The sequence below is a fragment of the Hydra vulgaris genome, chromosome 11, assembly GCF_038396675.1.
Source record: "Hydra vulgaris chromosome 11, alternate assembly HydraT2T_AEP".
Classification (NCBI taxonomy): Eukaryota; Metazoa; Cnidaria; class Hydrozoa; order Anthoathecata; family Hydridae; genus Hydra; species Hydra vulgaris.
The window spans coordinates 50,461,015-50,473,934 of NC_088930.1; the positions used below are offsets into that span (position 1 = coordinate 50,461,015).

A 12,920-nucleotide genomic window follows, 5' to 3' on the forward strand; every position below is an offset into this window, starting at 1 on the left:
ATATATATATATAAATATATATATATATATAAGTATTTATATATTTATATATATATCTATATACACTCCTTTTTGATCATTAACGGGGACTTTGTAAAAATGTATATTTTTGGGGACATTTATATAATTAATTTTTTTTCATCAAATATTCGTTTAAAAAACTTTTTTTTGTTTTTTATTTTACTCTCTACCTTAAGCGTCATCTTTATAGTTGATGACATCTAAATATATAAATTTTTTGTAAAAAATGGTCCCTATAAATTTTTATAACTTTATATGTGCATTTTCGGGGACATGCGAAAAATGTGTACTTTCGGGGACAAACAAAAAAGTGTGCATTTTCGGGGACAAACTAAAAAAATTAAAAATTAAGTGGAAATAATTTTTTTTTTTTGCGCAATATGATTGAGAATTTAAAGTTTATTATTTCTTGGAAAGTACTTTGAAACTATTAGAAAATTTTTTCATTTTGAAGCTTAATAGCTTACTATTACATTACATTACTATTACATTACTATTACATTACCTATTAGTTATTTACGATATATTATAGTTTAAAATGTTGTCTAAAAATAGTGAATCTCAACTATTCGTTGTAGTGCAGTGGAAAGAGCGCCAGTTTTCAACTCTTTTCGAGAGATTTATGACCGGATATGATTTTTTACGTATCCGGATATATTAAATATTGTAGAAGAAAAGGAGGGTGAGTGTTTCTAGAGGTACCCAATAGGTAGAAATTGGTGCCGTGACTGATATTTTTAAATATAACTTATGTTTGAGTTTACCTTGTTAACTTATCCAAAGCTAAATTGGTTTAAAATTTTTGAATACACGAAATTCGCGATGGGCGCTTTAAAAAACATTTTTATTTAAGATTTTAATAAACTTTTAATTTGCAAATATTAGGGGCCATCAATAAAGGACCTCATGCAAAAAGGGGAGTGGTTTGAGATAAAACAGTCAAAAAAGGACCAGGGAGGGGTAGGGTTATCAGAAAAAGATGTCACTATAGAATTTTGCTTAATATTTATTTTATTTTAATAACATGTTCGAAGGTAGCTAAAAATAACATTTTAAATTCGCTTATAAAGTTTTATAACAACGCTTATCCGATACTTACTTTTAAATGACAATCGGCGATTGTCATTTAGGAGTAAGTGTAAGTGAGTATGCCAATTGCTATTTATTATATTAAACAAAAGTATTGGGGGAAACATTTTTGTGATATCAATTTAAAAGGGGAAGGGGTATGAGAAGAAAAGACAACCAGTGAAAAGCAGGGTCTGTTTACTCAAGAGGCATAAAAAAGCCGACCTTAACAGACGGAAAAATGGGGAACATGCATCTTGAATAGAAATAAAAATTACAATAGTTTAAAATAGAAAAAATAACTCAGTATTCATGAAAAAAAAAAAATATATATCTATTTTCTAACTACAGATTCATAGCTTTAATGCGCTCTTTTGCCGAATTCTCAGATTTTATCTTAGCGCTCCTCTTCTTTAGTCGCTCGTTTGTCAACTTTGTTCGCACCCTGCCGTAATTAAATGGTATTTCGCATTCGGATCTAAATTTTTCTATATATCTTCGATCTAAAAGTAAAATAGAATTGCGTAATATCATTTAGTTATAGTTAATAGAAATATTATTACAAATTAATGGAATAAACTTTAAAAGGGTTATTTTACGTCAAGCGGCTACGCCAGGGTTTGACAACCTATTTTAAATAGAATCATTTTTCCTTATACATTTTATAAAAATCTTTCAAAGAGTCTAAAGGACGGTAGAATTATTATGTTTTATGATTATTATGCTTTTATGATTAAGTCTTAAATTAAGTATCTAATTAAGGTATATATAAATTATGTCAGTGTACTTCTGATGAACCTACTGATGGAGAAACAAGCGGTTAAAGATAAATAAGAATTAGATGTGTTTTTACTAATTAATTAGGATATATACAATTTTGATAAAGGATGCATGCGACTCGTTTTTTGAAATATGTGCTATAACGTCACAAGTTGCCGAATCCTGGGTGAAGTGATCCCCTTGTATTATATCAGATTTTGATAAAATTTTCAAAACGTGGATAAGCATGTTCCATGAGAAACATTGATTATTTAAGATTACACTAATTTTGATATCGAACAAAAATAAACATTTGTGTGATTTTTTAATTTGGCAATGAAACGTTGCATAACTTTTGAAAAAGTATTTAGCGAGGGCGCAGATTACGGAATAATTATTATATGCTAAATACTATTTATACATATTTTTCTAGTATACCCTTAAGGATAATATTCTTTATTAAAATGAACATTAAATTAGTTGTACCAAAGTATCAGAGTTTTTAAAACTCTTTTTATAGTACTATAAGGATAATAAGCAATTAAGATTTAAGTTACCAGGCCATTCACGTTCTTTGTCATTCAAAAAAGAAGCGAACCATTCCAGAAGATCATTGGTTTGCTTCTTGCTCCACTGTGTGTAAAAACGATTATTATCTATAGTGAATAAAAATGTTCACTTTAAATAGATTTTCACTCAAACATAATAACTAAAAAGTTTTTAATTTAAGTAAAAACGTTAAAAAAAAAGTAAAAAGTTCATTTCAGATTTCGAGTTTTAAATAATATTATAAAACTATTTAAATTAAGGACAATTATTTTGATTTTATATTAAAAAAATTATATAATTTATTCTTATAAATAATTTAGTCTATAATTGTACCAAAATCATTAAGCGCTGTTGTAGATAGTTCTTCCTCTTCCTTTTCATAATCACTGTTTTCATCTGGAAAAAAACTCTTGTATTTTCAATATTTCAGGAAATTATTTTTCATCAAATGCTTTGATGATAAATCGTGATAACGCTTTTATTTATTTACATATCTTAAAAATAGTGATTAAAAACCTCTGAAAACATTTTTACCTAAGTTAAAAAAAAACAATTTATAAAATCGCACACATCAGCCTAATAACGACCATTCGGCCAGCGCTTTTTTGTGCACTTGCATTAATATTAAATTTTAAACAATGATAATTTCTCACCACTAGACAATTTTAAACGTGTTTTGTATTTTTTTGCAGAAGAAAACTGAATATTTTCTTCATCCTCTATCTCATCTTTTTCCAATATTTTTCTCTTTTGAGAGTTTATCACTGGAAAATCAAATTAAATTTAAATCACATGAGAATGTAACAACCAAATGAAAGAATTTAAATTATTTCAACTTTTTTTAATATAACTGAAATCCCTAAGGTTGAAGGGGCCACTAAAAAAGTTACTTTTTTCAAATATATATAACTATATATATTTTTATATAACTTTTAAATTTATTAGTTAATGCAGATTTGAATAAAACAGTAAGTGTACCTCGTTCCGAATATATTGAAGGTCCAGTTTCACCTGAATATATTGAATATAATATTGAATATAATATTGAATATAATATTGAATATAATATTGAACATAATATTAAATATAATATTGAATATAATATGAATATATTGAAGGTCCAGTTTCACCTGAAAATATTGAAGGTCCAGTTTCACCTGAAAATATTGAAGGTCCAGTTTCACTTGAAAATATTGAAGGTCCAGTTTTACCTGAATATATTGAAGGTCCAGATTCACCTGAAAATATATACACAAAGAACAAGGTTTAAAAATTATTGTATGATTAAAAGCAAATAAATAAAAAGCAAAGAAAGATTTATATAATGAAAACCTTCCCACCCATGTATACTAAATTCGATATATCTATTTAAAAATCAATTTATTCACTGAGCTTAGAAGAATAGAAGAAATAAAATTAAAAAATATTGAATACATGTTGAATGTTTCATTATTACCAAACAGAAAAAGTATTATTAAGAGTTGCTATTAAAACTACAGCTGACAATTTTCTTGGTAGGTTTAGAAGCTGTCTTTTAAACCTGCCAAGAAAAATGAAATTAGGAATTTCATAATTTTGTTTTTTCCTAATATCATTTTTTTAAATCAAATTTAATTATAAAGGACAACTTGATACAGAACTCAAAAAACAAAGAAATTAATGTTTTTTTCCAATTTTTTTAACTCATCGTCCTTTCTTTCTCAGCTGACTTTACATTTATATAGTACAGACTTGCTTCTCTGATGCACAGAGAAACAAGTTGAGTGCAGCAGATAAGTATTTCCCGATATATTTACTAAAGTTTAACTTTTTAAAGTTGTAAAAAGTTTTATTAAATATGTGTAAAATTAATTTGTAAGTTTTATCAATACTCAGATATAATAAAAGCAATACAAAAAGTAAGACTAACTAATCATAAATCAAACAAATCATTACCTGCATCAATGGCTCATAGATGCTTTCCAACTTCTGTAATTTCTTCCAAAGCTAGAGGGGCTTGGTAGAAATTAATATTCATTTGTTCGGAATGCCCCATGTGAGAATAAAACAACTCCCTGTCACGTTTAGGAACGTCCAAAGAAGCAAATAAAGTACTAATTCGATGGCGATTATTTGTAGCTATAATGTCATTGGGATTTTTTAGAGGGAGACCATTACATAGTTCATGGACAACATGCCAACCAGAAATGTGAGCATCAGAATCCTGAGCACTAGCAAAGAAAAATTTATTTTCAGATGATACTCCTGCTAGTTCTCGCAACTCATTACTAGCAATTTTAATAATGGCACCAACAGTATCTTGTGGTATCAGGACAGGGACAAGATGGTTATTTCCCTTACCTGTCATATAAGCTATTTTCATTGTTTTAACAAGAATATTTTCAAGTTTGCCAAGCTTAAAAACTCTTTCGACTGTCAATCCATTCATTGTTATAGGCTTGATTCCAATCCGTTAATAGCATGCGCGCGGGCTCACCACCACGCCTGCCACATAACAAAGTCAATCTGGCGCAAGCACAATTTCTGAGTTTTACATAACTATGCAAATCATGAAATTCATAATCATCACATAACAGTTTCATAGTTTCCGAGATATATTTCCGCAGTATGAGTAAATCTTCCTCTAAAGGCAGTTTTGCAGGTTTTCGCAAGTTGACTTGGCTTCTAATGTTCAGCTTATAAGTTGCATCGCCAAATAGATATTCTTGCCAACATTTTAAAGTATAAACAAATTTCTGGACATTTTCAGCTTCAGCATCCATGCCTTTGCTATAAAAAATGAACTGCATTACAGTAGCACTCTTTTTTAAACAAAATAGTAGATTTTACTTTTAGACTGCTTTAATATCTGAATTATCTTTTTTAGTATAAATTTCAATAACATTGGCTAGCATATCAAAGTTCACTCGATTAAACATATCTAATGAGTTATTATGTTTTTCTGTAACTCCCACTTGTTTTAGGAACAAAACGTAACAATGTGCTAAACGACGCATTTCATTGCGTATACTTCGATACACTTCTACAGATTTGTCTTGTTTTTTGTTTAACTTCCAAAAAAACTTTGAACCAATTTTTAGAATGGTTTGATCTGTTCTACATACCTTACCAATTTTATCATTTCGAAACTTTGCTATAATATGAGTTTTGAATAAATTATTGTACTGTGATGATTCAGGTAATTCTGAAACAGTCAATGGAACTTGCAAAACGTGATCATTAGCTCTTAACTGACATATTTTTTTGTGCCTCGAGAATGTTCTTTTCACGATTACAATTTTACAAAAACTACATTTCGTTAAGTCCTTTGGTTTTTTTAAGGCTCTTTCTGAGACATACTTAGGAAAATCTAAAATTGCTTGGTCTTTGTTGTATTTTACTATTCCCTCTCGTCTAAGTTGAGCAAAAGCCTTGACTTGTGATTCTTTTGGAAGTAAGAGAGCCTCTTGTACACCAATCTCATCTTTATGTTTTCCCTTCATGTGCCGTGTCAATTTAAATAAAGATTTTTTACAGTAGACACAATAGCGTTGAGGTCTATGACTTTTCTTTTTCTGGGTCTAATGATAAATTTTATTTAAATCGTTTTTTTAAATCAAGAAGATTCACAATCCATTCATAATATATTTAAATTAATAATTTATTAAATTAAGCAATAGTTTAAATTTTCGCCTTACCATGAAACTCAAAAACCATAACTTAATTAGACACAACTATTTTAAACTGTGGTGCTTAAACAGCATTTTTACTACTCCACATAAAATAAATAATTTTTTAACGCTTTTTTGTATTTTTAACTTGAGCTAACTTAATTAAATTTAATTACAAATTTGTATGAGATTGTTATGAGAAAGATCTTAATTGTGTAGAAAAAATGTCTTGTCATGACCTCTAAGAAAAAAAGAATGATGGGGATTAGGTATAACATGAAGACTAAAAATGAATCCAAATCAGAAAAGTTTTAGTATATGGAAGTTACAGGAATTTTTTTTGATTGGCATAGAAACATTTTTTAACCAAATAAGCCGTTTATGCATGTGTTTTTTAATAATTTAGAACAAAGTTTTTTCCACTTTTTATCTCAAATTAAATTTGCACTTTAACTTTAAATTTTGCATTTTAAGTTTGCTCTCTGTTTTCTGTAACTCCCAAATTAAATAGTGGTTGTTTGCAACCTTGTTGGCAGTAAATAAGTTAAAATAATAATAATATTTGAATAAACACCTATTAAAGGTTGGAGATAAAGGAAAATATGAACATTATTCAAACAAATCATCAGCTTAGAAGATATTAGGTGATGACTCAAATGGATACCTGTAAAAAAGTCATTATTTTTGCAACAAATGATAATTATTCCACCATGCTGTGAACAATAATATTTTACATTACAAACCTATGATGGTATTTTTTATATGTAAAAAATAAATTTTCTTTAATTTTTAAAAAATCAAATAGATAATTGCAATAATAACAAACACAGTTTAAAAAAATAAAATATTTCATTATAATTCTTTAAAATATACCTTTGTATCAGATAGCACTCTGAACAAATCTCTCTTCAAAGAATCAACGCAACTTGAGGTAACCCATTGTTGAAAATACAAAAATTTCAATTCCTGAAATTTCCAACACAATGCAACCTTATGAAATAAAACTTATAAAACCATTTTGTTATGTGTATAACATTACTTACTCAACATGGGGTTCTCCCTCATCAACCAATTGCATTAAATCAAACTAAGAACGCAGAATTCAGTAATGCATTGCAAAACAATAAAAAATGACATTTCAATTGGAAAAACAAATTACTATCATTGATATTTTTTTTTTTACATACACGAATCCACACTACTATGGAACAGAACAGAGAACTTTTATTGTAACACCATCTTAAGGAAAATAACCATCTAAAGCTTATAAGCAACCTCAACAAGCAACCCCTCTATTTTTCATAGCAAAAGCAACTCTACCAATTTAAAAAAAGTTTTTTCTAAATTGGTAATGGTTTAAATTTTTTTTCTTAATTCTTTTTTTTGCTTGCAAGTTTTAAAAAATTAAATGTTGTTAGAAAATTTATTGTGTATAACTTTCTTAAAATTCAATGATATCACTGATGGTATATTTCATATCTAGAAAATTTTCTACCTCTACATCACATTTTGTTTCCTGGCTTTGAATTGGTTTGTTCACTGGAATAAGAAACTTATCCAATATAGCATCCTATAAACAAAAAGAAAAGAAAAAATCTTTTTTGCATCACTTTAATTTATAAATTAAATAGAATTAAAAATTTCATGAACTTACAGTTTCCAAATCTGAATCAGATTCAGAAATAAATAAATCATTCATCATAACACCAGAATCTTTGATCACAGAAACCTAGAGTTTTATATGTATAAAAAATATATATTAATAACATTAAAAATTTTCTGCTTCTGTCTTAAAAATCTGATAAATAAAACTTTTCTTCAAATTATTATACCTGATCCGGAATTGCCGAAACAACATGAAAATCGATATTCTAATAGAAAAAAATATATAATAAATATATAACTTTAAAAAAATAATTTAGTCATAAAACTTATTTTATATTACAAAAGTAAAACAAAACAATCAAATTATTTTTATCAAAGACTCCAAATCCAAAAAAACAAATATGATAAGTATATTCTGACCAATTTTTATAATTAAATTACATTATTATTCTATATTAATTATATTATTATATTACATATTATTATATAAAAAATTGTAATAATTTTAAACACTCTTATTACAAATACTGATTAACAAATATAAAAACAATTAAAATAAATATTATTTATCAAATTAAAACATAATATATTAAATGCACACAAACAAAAAATGATACAGCTTATGATGAATAGAAAAAAGATTACATGTGAACTTCATATATCAGGTAAACTTTTTTTCCTAAAGTATACCAACCTATACTTTATGTATACTATACTCAAAGGAACCAAAATTTTATAAAAATTTGATAAATAATAATGGTTTTTGATAAATAAAATTTTGTTAAAGTATATTGTTTTTTTATATATAAAACTTAAGTTATTGATTTTCATTAAAAACTATTGTTATTTCTGAAACCTCTATAAAATTTTAGTTCTTTTGAGAACCAGGTTAATATTCTTTAAGGAAAAAAAATTTCATTGATACATGGGACCTAATATGCAAGTGTAATAGTTTCATTTTCTTTTTTAAAAAGGAAAACTTGACTTTTTAATTAGTTTCAAACCAAAGTTCATTTAATTTTCTAATGGCCAAATGAAAGTACCAAATCAAACTATAAACCATCTATAAACCTATAAAACTTTAAAGGTTGTTATGCAGCAAAAAAAAACTCCTTTAAAATCAAATACATTAAACAGAAATTATTTTAAAAAATCTAAAGAAACTGCAAAATAAAATACTAAAGTTACTATACTATAGTAACTATAGCTATAGTATAGCATAGCTTTAAATTCTTTATATATATAAATATATATATATATATAAATATTTCATTAAAAAAAAATACATTTGCATCAGATAATACTCCACAAAAATCGCTACACAAATTGCCATTCAACAAACCATAGCAACTTGAAGCCAGCCATTGTCTAAATGCAAAAAATTAAATTTTGACTTACAATCCATATTACCCCTGAAATCCATAAATGAAGCTTCATCAGTACAATTGATAAAATTTAATACTAATTTATATATGTATTACTTACTCAGTTTGGGAATGATATGGACTTAAAACATTATTTTTCTTTTCAACAAACTGCAATGACTAAAATATAAGCAAAGATATAAAAATAAAAAACTTTTTTTCAGGTTTAACAGGAAGTTAACGCCTCCTATCTAATTTCGCAAAACTTGCCTAGAGTTGCGTTTGAATTAGGGGTCTCTTGTTTCTGAGGCAAGCACTATAACCACTGTGCTATATTACCATAACTCAAAATAGTTATAAGTTATGAGTTAATGAAAATGTGATTGAGTATGATAAAATGTGATAAAATCATGTCTGCTAAATACTTTGGAACTGCTTTGGAATTACTTAGGCTAAAAAATTTATAATTATTTATATAAGTAATTAAATAGTTTCTAACTTACCTTTTTCATACAAACTTCAGGGAAAACCGGAGATGAACAAGTAACATCAATATGCTCATCAATTGATATCTATGAACCATAATAATTCAGTATGCTGCGTATTAAGCGTTACTTAAAACAAAATATTTCTAAAACTTTAATTTTTAAATATTATAAAACATTTATAAATTTTAATCCTACTTTATTCATAGAAAACTGAAGAAAAGTCTAAAAAAATAATTATTTACATTCTTATTATTTTCTGTGGAAATTTCCTTTGAAAATTTGTTTGAAACATTGATTACTTTATTGCTACTTGCCTCAACAGCACAATCCCAATCCTTGTCAAGTGACTAAAGAATTTTTTTGTTATTTAAATTTTCTAAAGCTTTATAAATAATTATAAATACAAACGAGTTTAATTTCTCTGGTATCACAAAGTATATATTACATTTATTTAAATAGATATATGTAATATACGTATTTAAATAGAAAATATAATTAGCCTAAAAAATATAGAAATTACAAATATACTACTTACAGACTGACTTGCTTTTTTCAAATCATCTATTTTAAAGCTTTCTCTTGTTGACTTTAACTAATAGAATTATATTTTTTAATAAAAAACTAACTTTTAATTAGTAATTTTTGAAAAAGTAATAGGACTTCATATATCTTAATTTAATTTTCACAGGCAAAAAAGATATAGTATAAAACACTTTTAAAATATACAAACCTTTCTCCACCATAAATTTACTGAATTATAGTTGTACCGCAACTCAGTGCCCTTTTCTATGTCTTTAAGTGCATACAAACATAAATGAGGCATGTTGCCAAAAACCTTTATATGCATTGCACAATTTCCTGCTTTTGAGTCATTAACAAAAACTCCCAAATTCGTGTCTTCGGTTCTATCAATGCTATTTTAAAAATATCTAATAATTAAAAACTAAGTGATACTTTGTTTGCAGAAAAAAAAATCATATGCTATATTTATTTTTATATACTATTTATTATAGATTTATATTATTTTTCACATATATTTATTACAGATTATCAACTTTCAAATATGTTGGCTCCACGTGGGGACTTAATGGTCTATAGTCCCTTAATTCCCCACATATATCGTCGGTAGGGCCCTTAAAAAAGGGGCCCTTTAAAAAAAAGAAAAATTATTTCAGGCATTATTGCCTTATTTTTTCTTATTCAAAGGAGCCCAAAATTTGCAATATTTTTTCTAATTCAAAGGAGCTCATAATGCCATAAGCCGGCGCTGACTTTCAACACTGACTTTCAGATTGTGTCAATAAAAAAACACTAAAAGAAAGTTATTTAACTTACCAATATTTTTTACCTTGAAAAGTAAAAAAGTATTGGTAACAACCATTTCCACGATTTTTATGATTTTCTTCCAGTAACTTCCCTTCTTGAGCTGTCATTTTTTTACCACGATATTCCAATAGAAACTCACCTTTCTTTCTTGGCAAAAGTGTGAAAACTCCAAATCCTGTTTACATTAATATCCAAAAGCTTTCAATAATAAAATTTAACATTTTTAACTTTTCTTATATTCTAATTTAATCTTTTCTTAAAATTATGAATTATTGAATGAAATGTAGTTAAATAATTTACAAAAATATTACTTATGTATAGGAATTATTTATATATGTTAAATAATTAGTTGAGAAAAATCAAATGGAAATTTAATTTATTGGAAATTTAATTCAGGATTAAATAGAAATTTAACTTACCGATATCTTTGTTAATATAATGTTTTTGGAAACCAGGTGGATCTGTCTTCCCTACATAATTTATAGAAACATCTTCAGTTTTTGTCCGCGTTTAGGGTATTTATGCAGTGTCGTTTCGACTGCTACTTCAAGATTTACTTGTTCTTTCAAAATAACCTGATAATTTTATATATTTATAGTAATAGTAGTGATTTACTATATGAAATGCTAGCACTTTAAATGAGATTGAGAAAAATATTAAGAAAAACTTTGTTCACCTTTTTTGTTAAATGAAGAGATGGTTTATTAGTCAAACTTTCGAATCGTTCTTTAAGCTGAAGTTTTTTGTTAAATATAAATAGTCATTTTTTAAAATAATTTTCGAAATATACACTATAATTACTATATAATTAAAAAAATATAGATATTATTTTTTCAATTAAACAACATTTTTTCAAATCTTGTACAGGTAAGACAACTTTTTATGATATTGCTTTCTTATTTAAAAACAAAAATTAATTTCACCATCTCTGATGTTGGTCGTTTCGTAAAATCAGAATCCCAACATTCAATTATAGCTAAAGAAACATGTTCACATTCTTTTGATGTGTATAATTTTTCCAGTTTTTTTATGTTTGGTCTTTTTCCATGAAGGAGACCATTTAATAGCATTGTATCATTTAGCAATGGAAGAACTTCATCCCAAGCAGAAGCATCAGATAGTATTTCAAAAGCAGAAACTCCAAAAGAGTAAATATCACTTTCCTTAGATGGTTTTAGAACAATACACTGACAAAGTTTAGGTGCAGTATAACTTAACGTCATTCCTCTAACTAGAATGTTGTACAACTAGATGTGAATGTTTGTTTCAACCTCAAAAGCTCATCGAAGTCAGCTATTTTAATTACTAAATCTTTTTCAGATTTTCCTTTAACTAGCATATTGCAGGGTTTTAGATCGCAATGAATAATGTTTTCTTGGTGAAGGTATGCTAGTCCATTCAAAACTTGAGAAATGTAATTTAATCGATCATTTAACTAAAAAATATTATCACTATTTAACACAGCAATAAGCTGCGACAAGTTATTTACGTCATCTCCATCTAACTTGACACAACAATACTCAAATCCAATAATTGAAGGCCTTAAACAATAGCCCTTAAATCGAACAACATTGCCATGCTTGAGCTTTTTGAGGTTTATGCACATTTGTATCATTTTTTTTTTTGGTAAACTTGCCATGAAAACTTTTAAAGCGACAGGTTTTTCACGTATAGAGTGCAAATAGATATTGGCAAAAGAACCTTCGTCAATTTTATTTGAAAAATTGAGAGGTAAATTTGGAAATTCGTAATGCTTTACCAGATCTTCCATTTTCTTTCCTTCTTTTTTTTTGGAGCTTAAATCGGAAAAGTTTAAGCGAAGAAACAAAAAATACAATATTTAGTGGATTTGCGAGAACATTTACTATAAGTGCATTCTCTTAGACACTTTTCTTAAACGAAAACGACATGAATTTACGGGGACATTTCCTATAAGATCATTTTCGCGGACACTAAGGTGCTATAAACACACTATACGATATATGGTGAATTAACGGGGACATTTCCTTTATAAGCATATTTCATAGGTGCTAAAAACACACTATACGAAATATGGTGAATTTACGGGGACATTTTCTATAATAGTATTT

The 12,920-nt window shown here is 26.8% G+C and overlaps 2 protein-coding genes and 1 long non-coding RNA gene across 3 annotated transcripts; all 3 read right to left on the bottom strand.

Moving 5' to 3' along the window:
• Nucleotides 1-1,411: 1,411 nt before the first annotated feature.
• LOC136087298 (uncharacterized) lies at nucleotides 1,412-3,438 on the bottom strand. The gene is made up of 5 exons (XR_010641697.1): nucleotides 3,376-3,438; nucleotides 3,051-3,161; nucleotides 2,731-2,793; nucleotides 2,406-2,504; nucleotides 1,412-1,592 (listed from the first exon to the last, which is right to left on the bottom strand). It is a non-coding gene; the product is annotated as an uncharacterized LOC136087298 (long non-coding RNA).
• A 3,648-nt stretch (nucleotides 3,439-7,086) lies between these two features.
• On the bottom strand, nucleotides 7,087-10,404 carry LOC136087107 (uncharacterized). Its single transcript, XM_065809613.1, has 10 exons — nucleotides 10,235-10,404; nucleotides 10,040-10,096; nucleotides 9,747-9,851; nucleotides 9,520-9,588; nucleotides 9,138-9,196; nucleotides 8,939-9,020; nucleotides 7,880-7,918; nucleotides 7,702-7,776; nucleotides 7,543-7,617; nucleotides 7,087-7,134 (listed from the first exon to the last, which is right to left on the bottom strand). The coding sequence occupies exons 1-10, from the start codon at nucleotides 10,349-10,351 to the stop codon at nucleotides 7,087-7,089; spliced, it is 726 nt and encodes a 241-aa protein (XP_065665685.1). The 5' UTR covers nucleotides 10,352-10,404.
• A 1,657-nt stretch (nucleotides 10,405-12,061) lies between these two features.
• Nucleotides 12,062-12,601, bottom strand: LOC136087108 (uncharacterized). Its single transcript, XM_065809614.1, has 2 exons — nucleotides 12,320-12,601; nucleotides 12,062-12,265 (listed from the first exon to the last, which is right to left on the bottom strand). Exons 1-2 carry the CDS (start codon nucleotides 12,599-12,601, stop codon nucleotides 12,062-12,064), a joined length of 486 nt encoding a protein of 161 aa, XP_065665686.1.
• Nucleotides 12,602-12,920: the final 319 nt, after the last annotated feature.

What these genes read in the sequence shown, in the direction of transcription:
- LOC136087107 (XM_065809613.1), bottom strand. Translation starts at nt 10,351, where the DNA reads ATGCATATAAAGGTTTTTGGCAACATGCCTCATTTATGTTTGTATGCA. An exon ending in TGAAAAAAGCAAGTCAGTCT is followed by an intron (nt 9,852 to 10,039) that starts GTAAGTAGTATA and finishes AAAATTCTTTAG; the next exon opens with TCACTTGACAAGGATTGGGA. An exon ending in CCACAGAAAATAATAAGAAT is followed by an intron (nt 9,589 to 9,746) that starts GTAAATAATTAT and finishes TATGGTTCATAG; the next exon opens with ATATCAATTGATGAGCATAT.
- LOC136087108 (XM_065809614.1), bottom strand. Translation starts at nt 12,601, where the DNA reads ATGGAAGATCTGGTAAAGCATTACGAATTTCCAAATTTACCTCTCAAT. An exon ending in TCAAGTTAGATGGAGATGAC is followed by an intron (nt 12,266 to 12,319) that starts GTAAATAACTTG and finishes AATATTTTTTAG; the next exon opens with TTAAATGATCGATTAAATTA.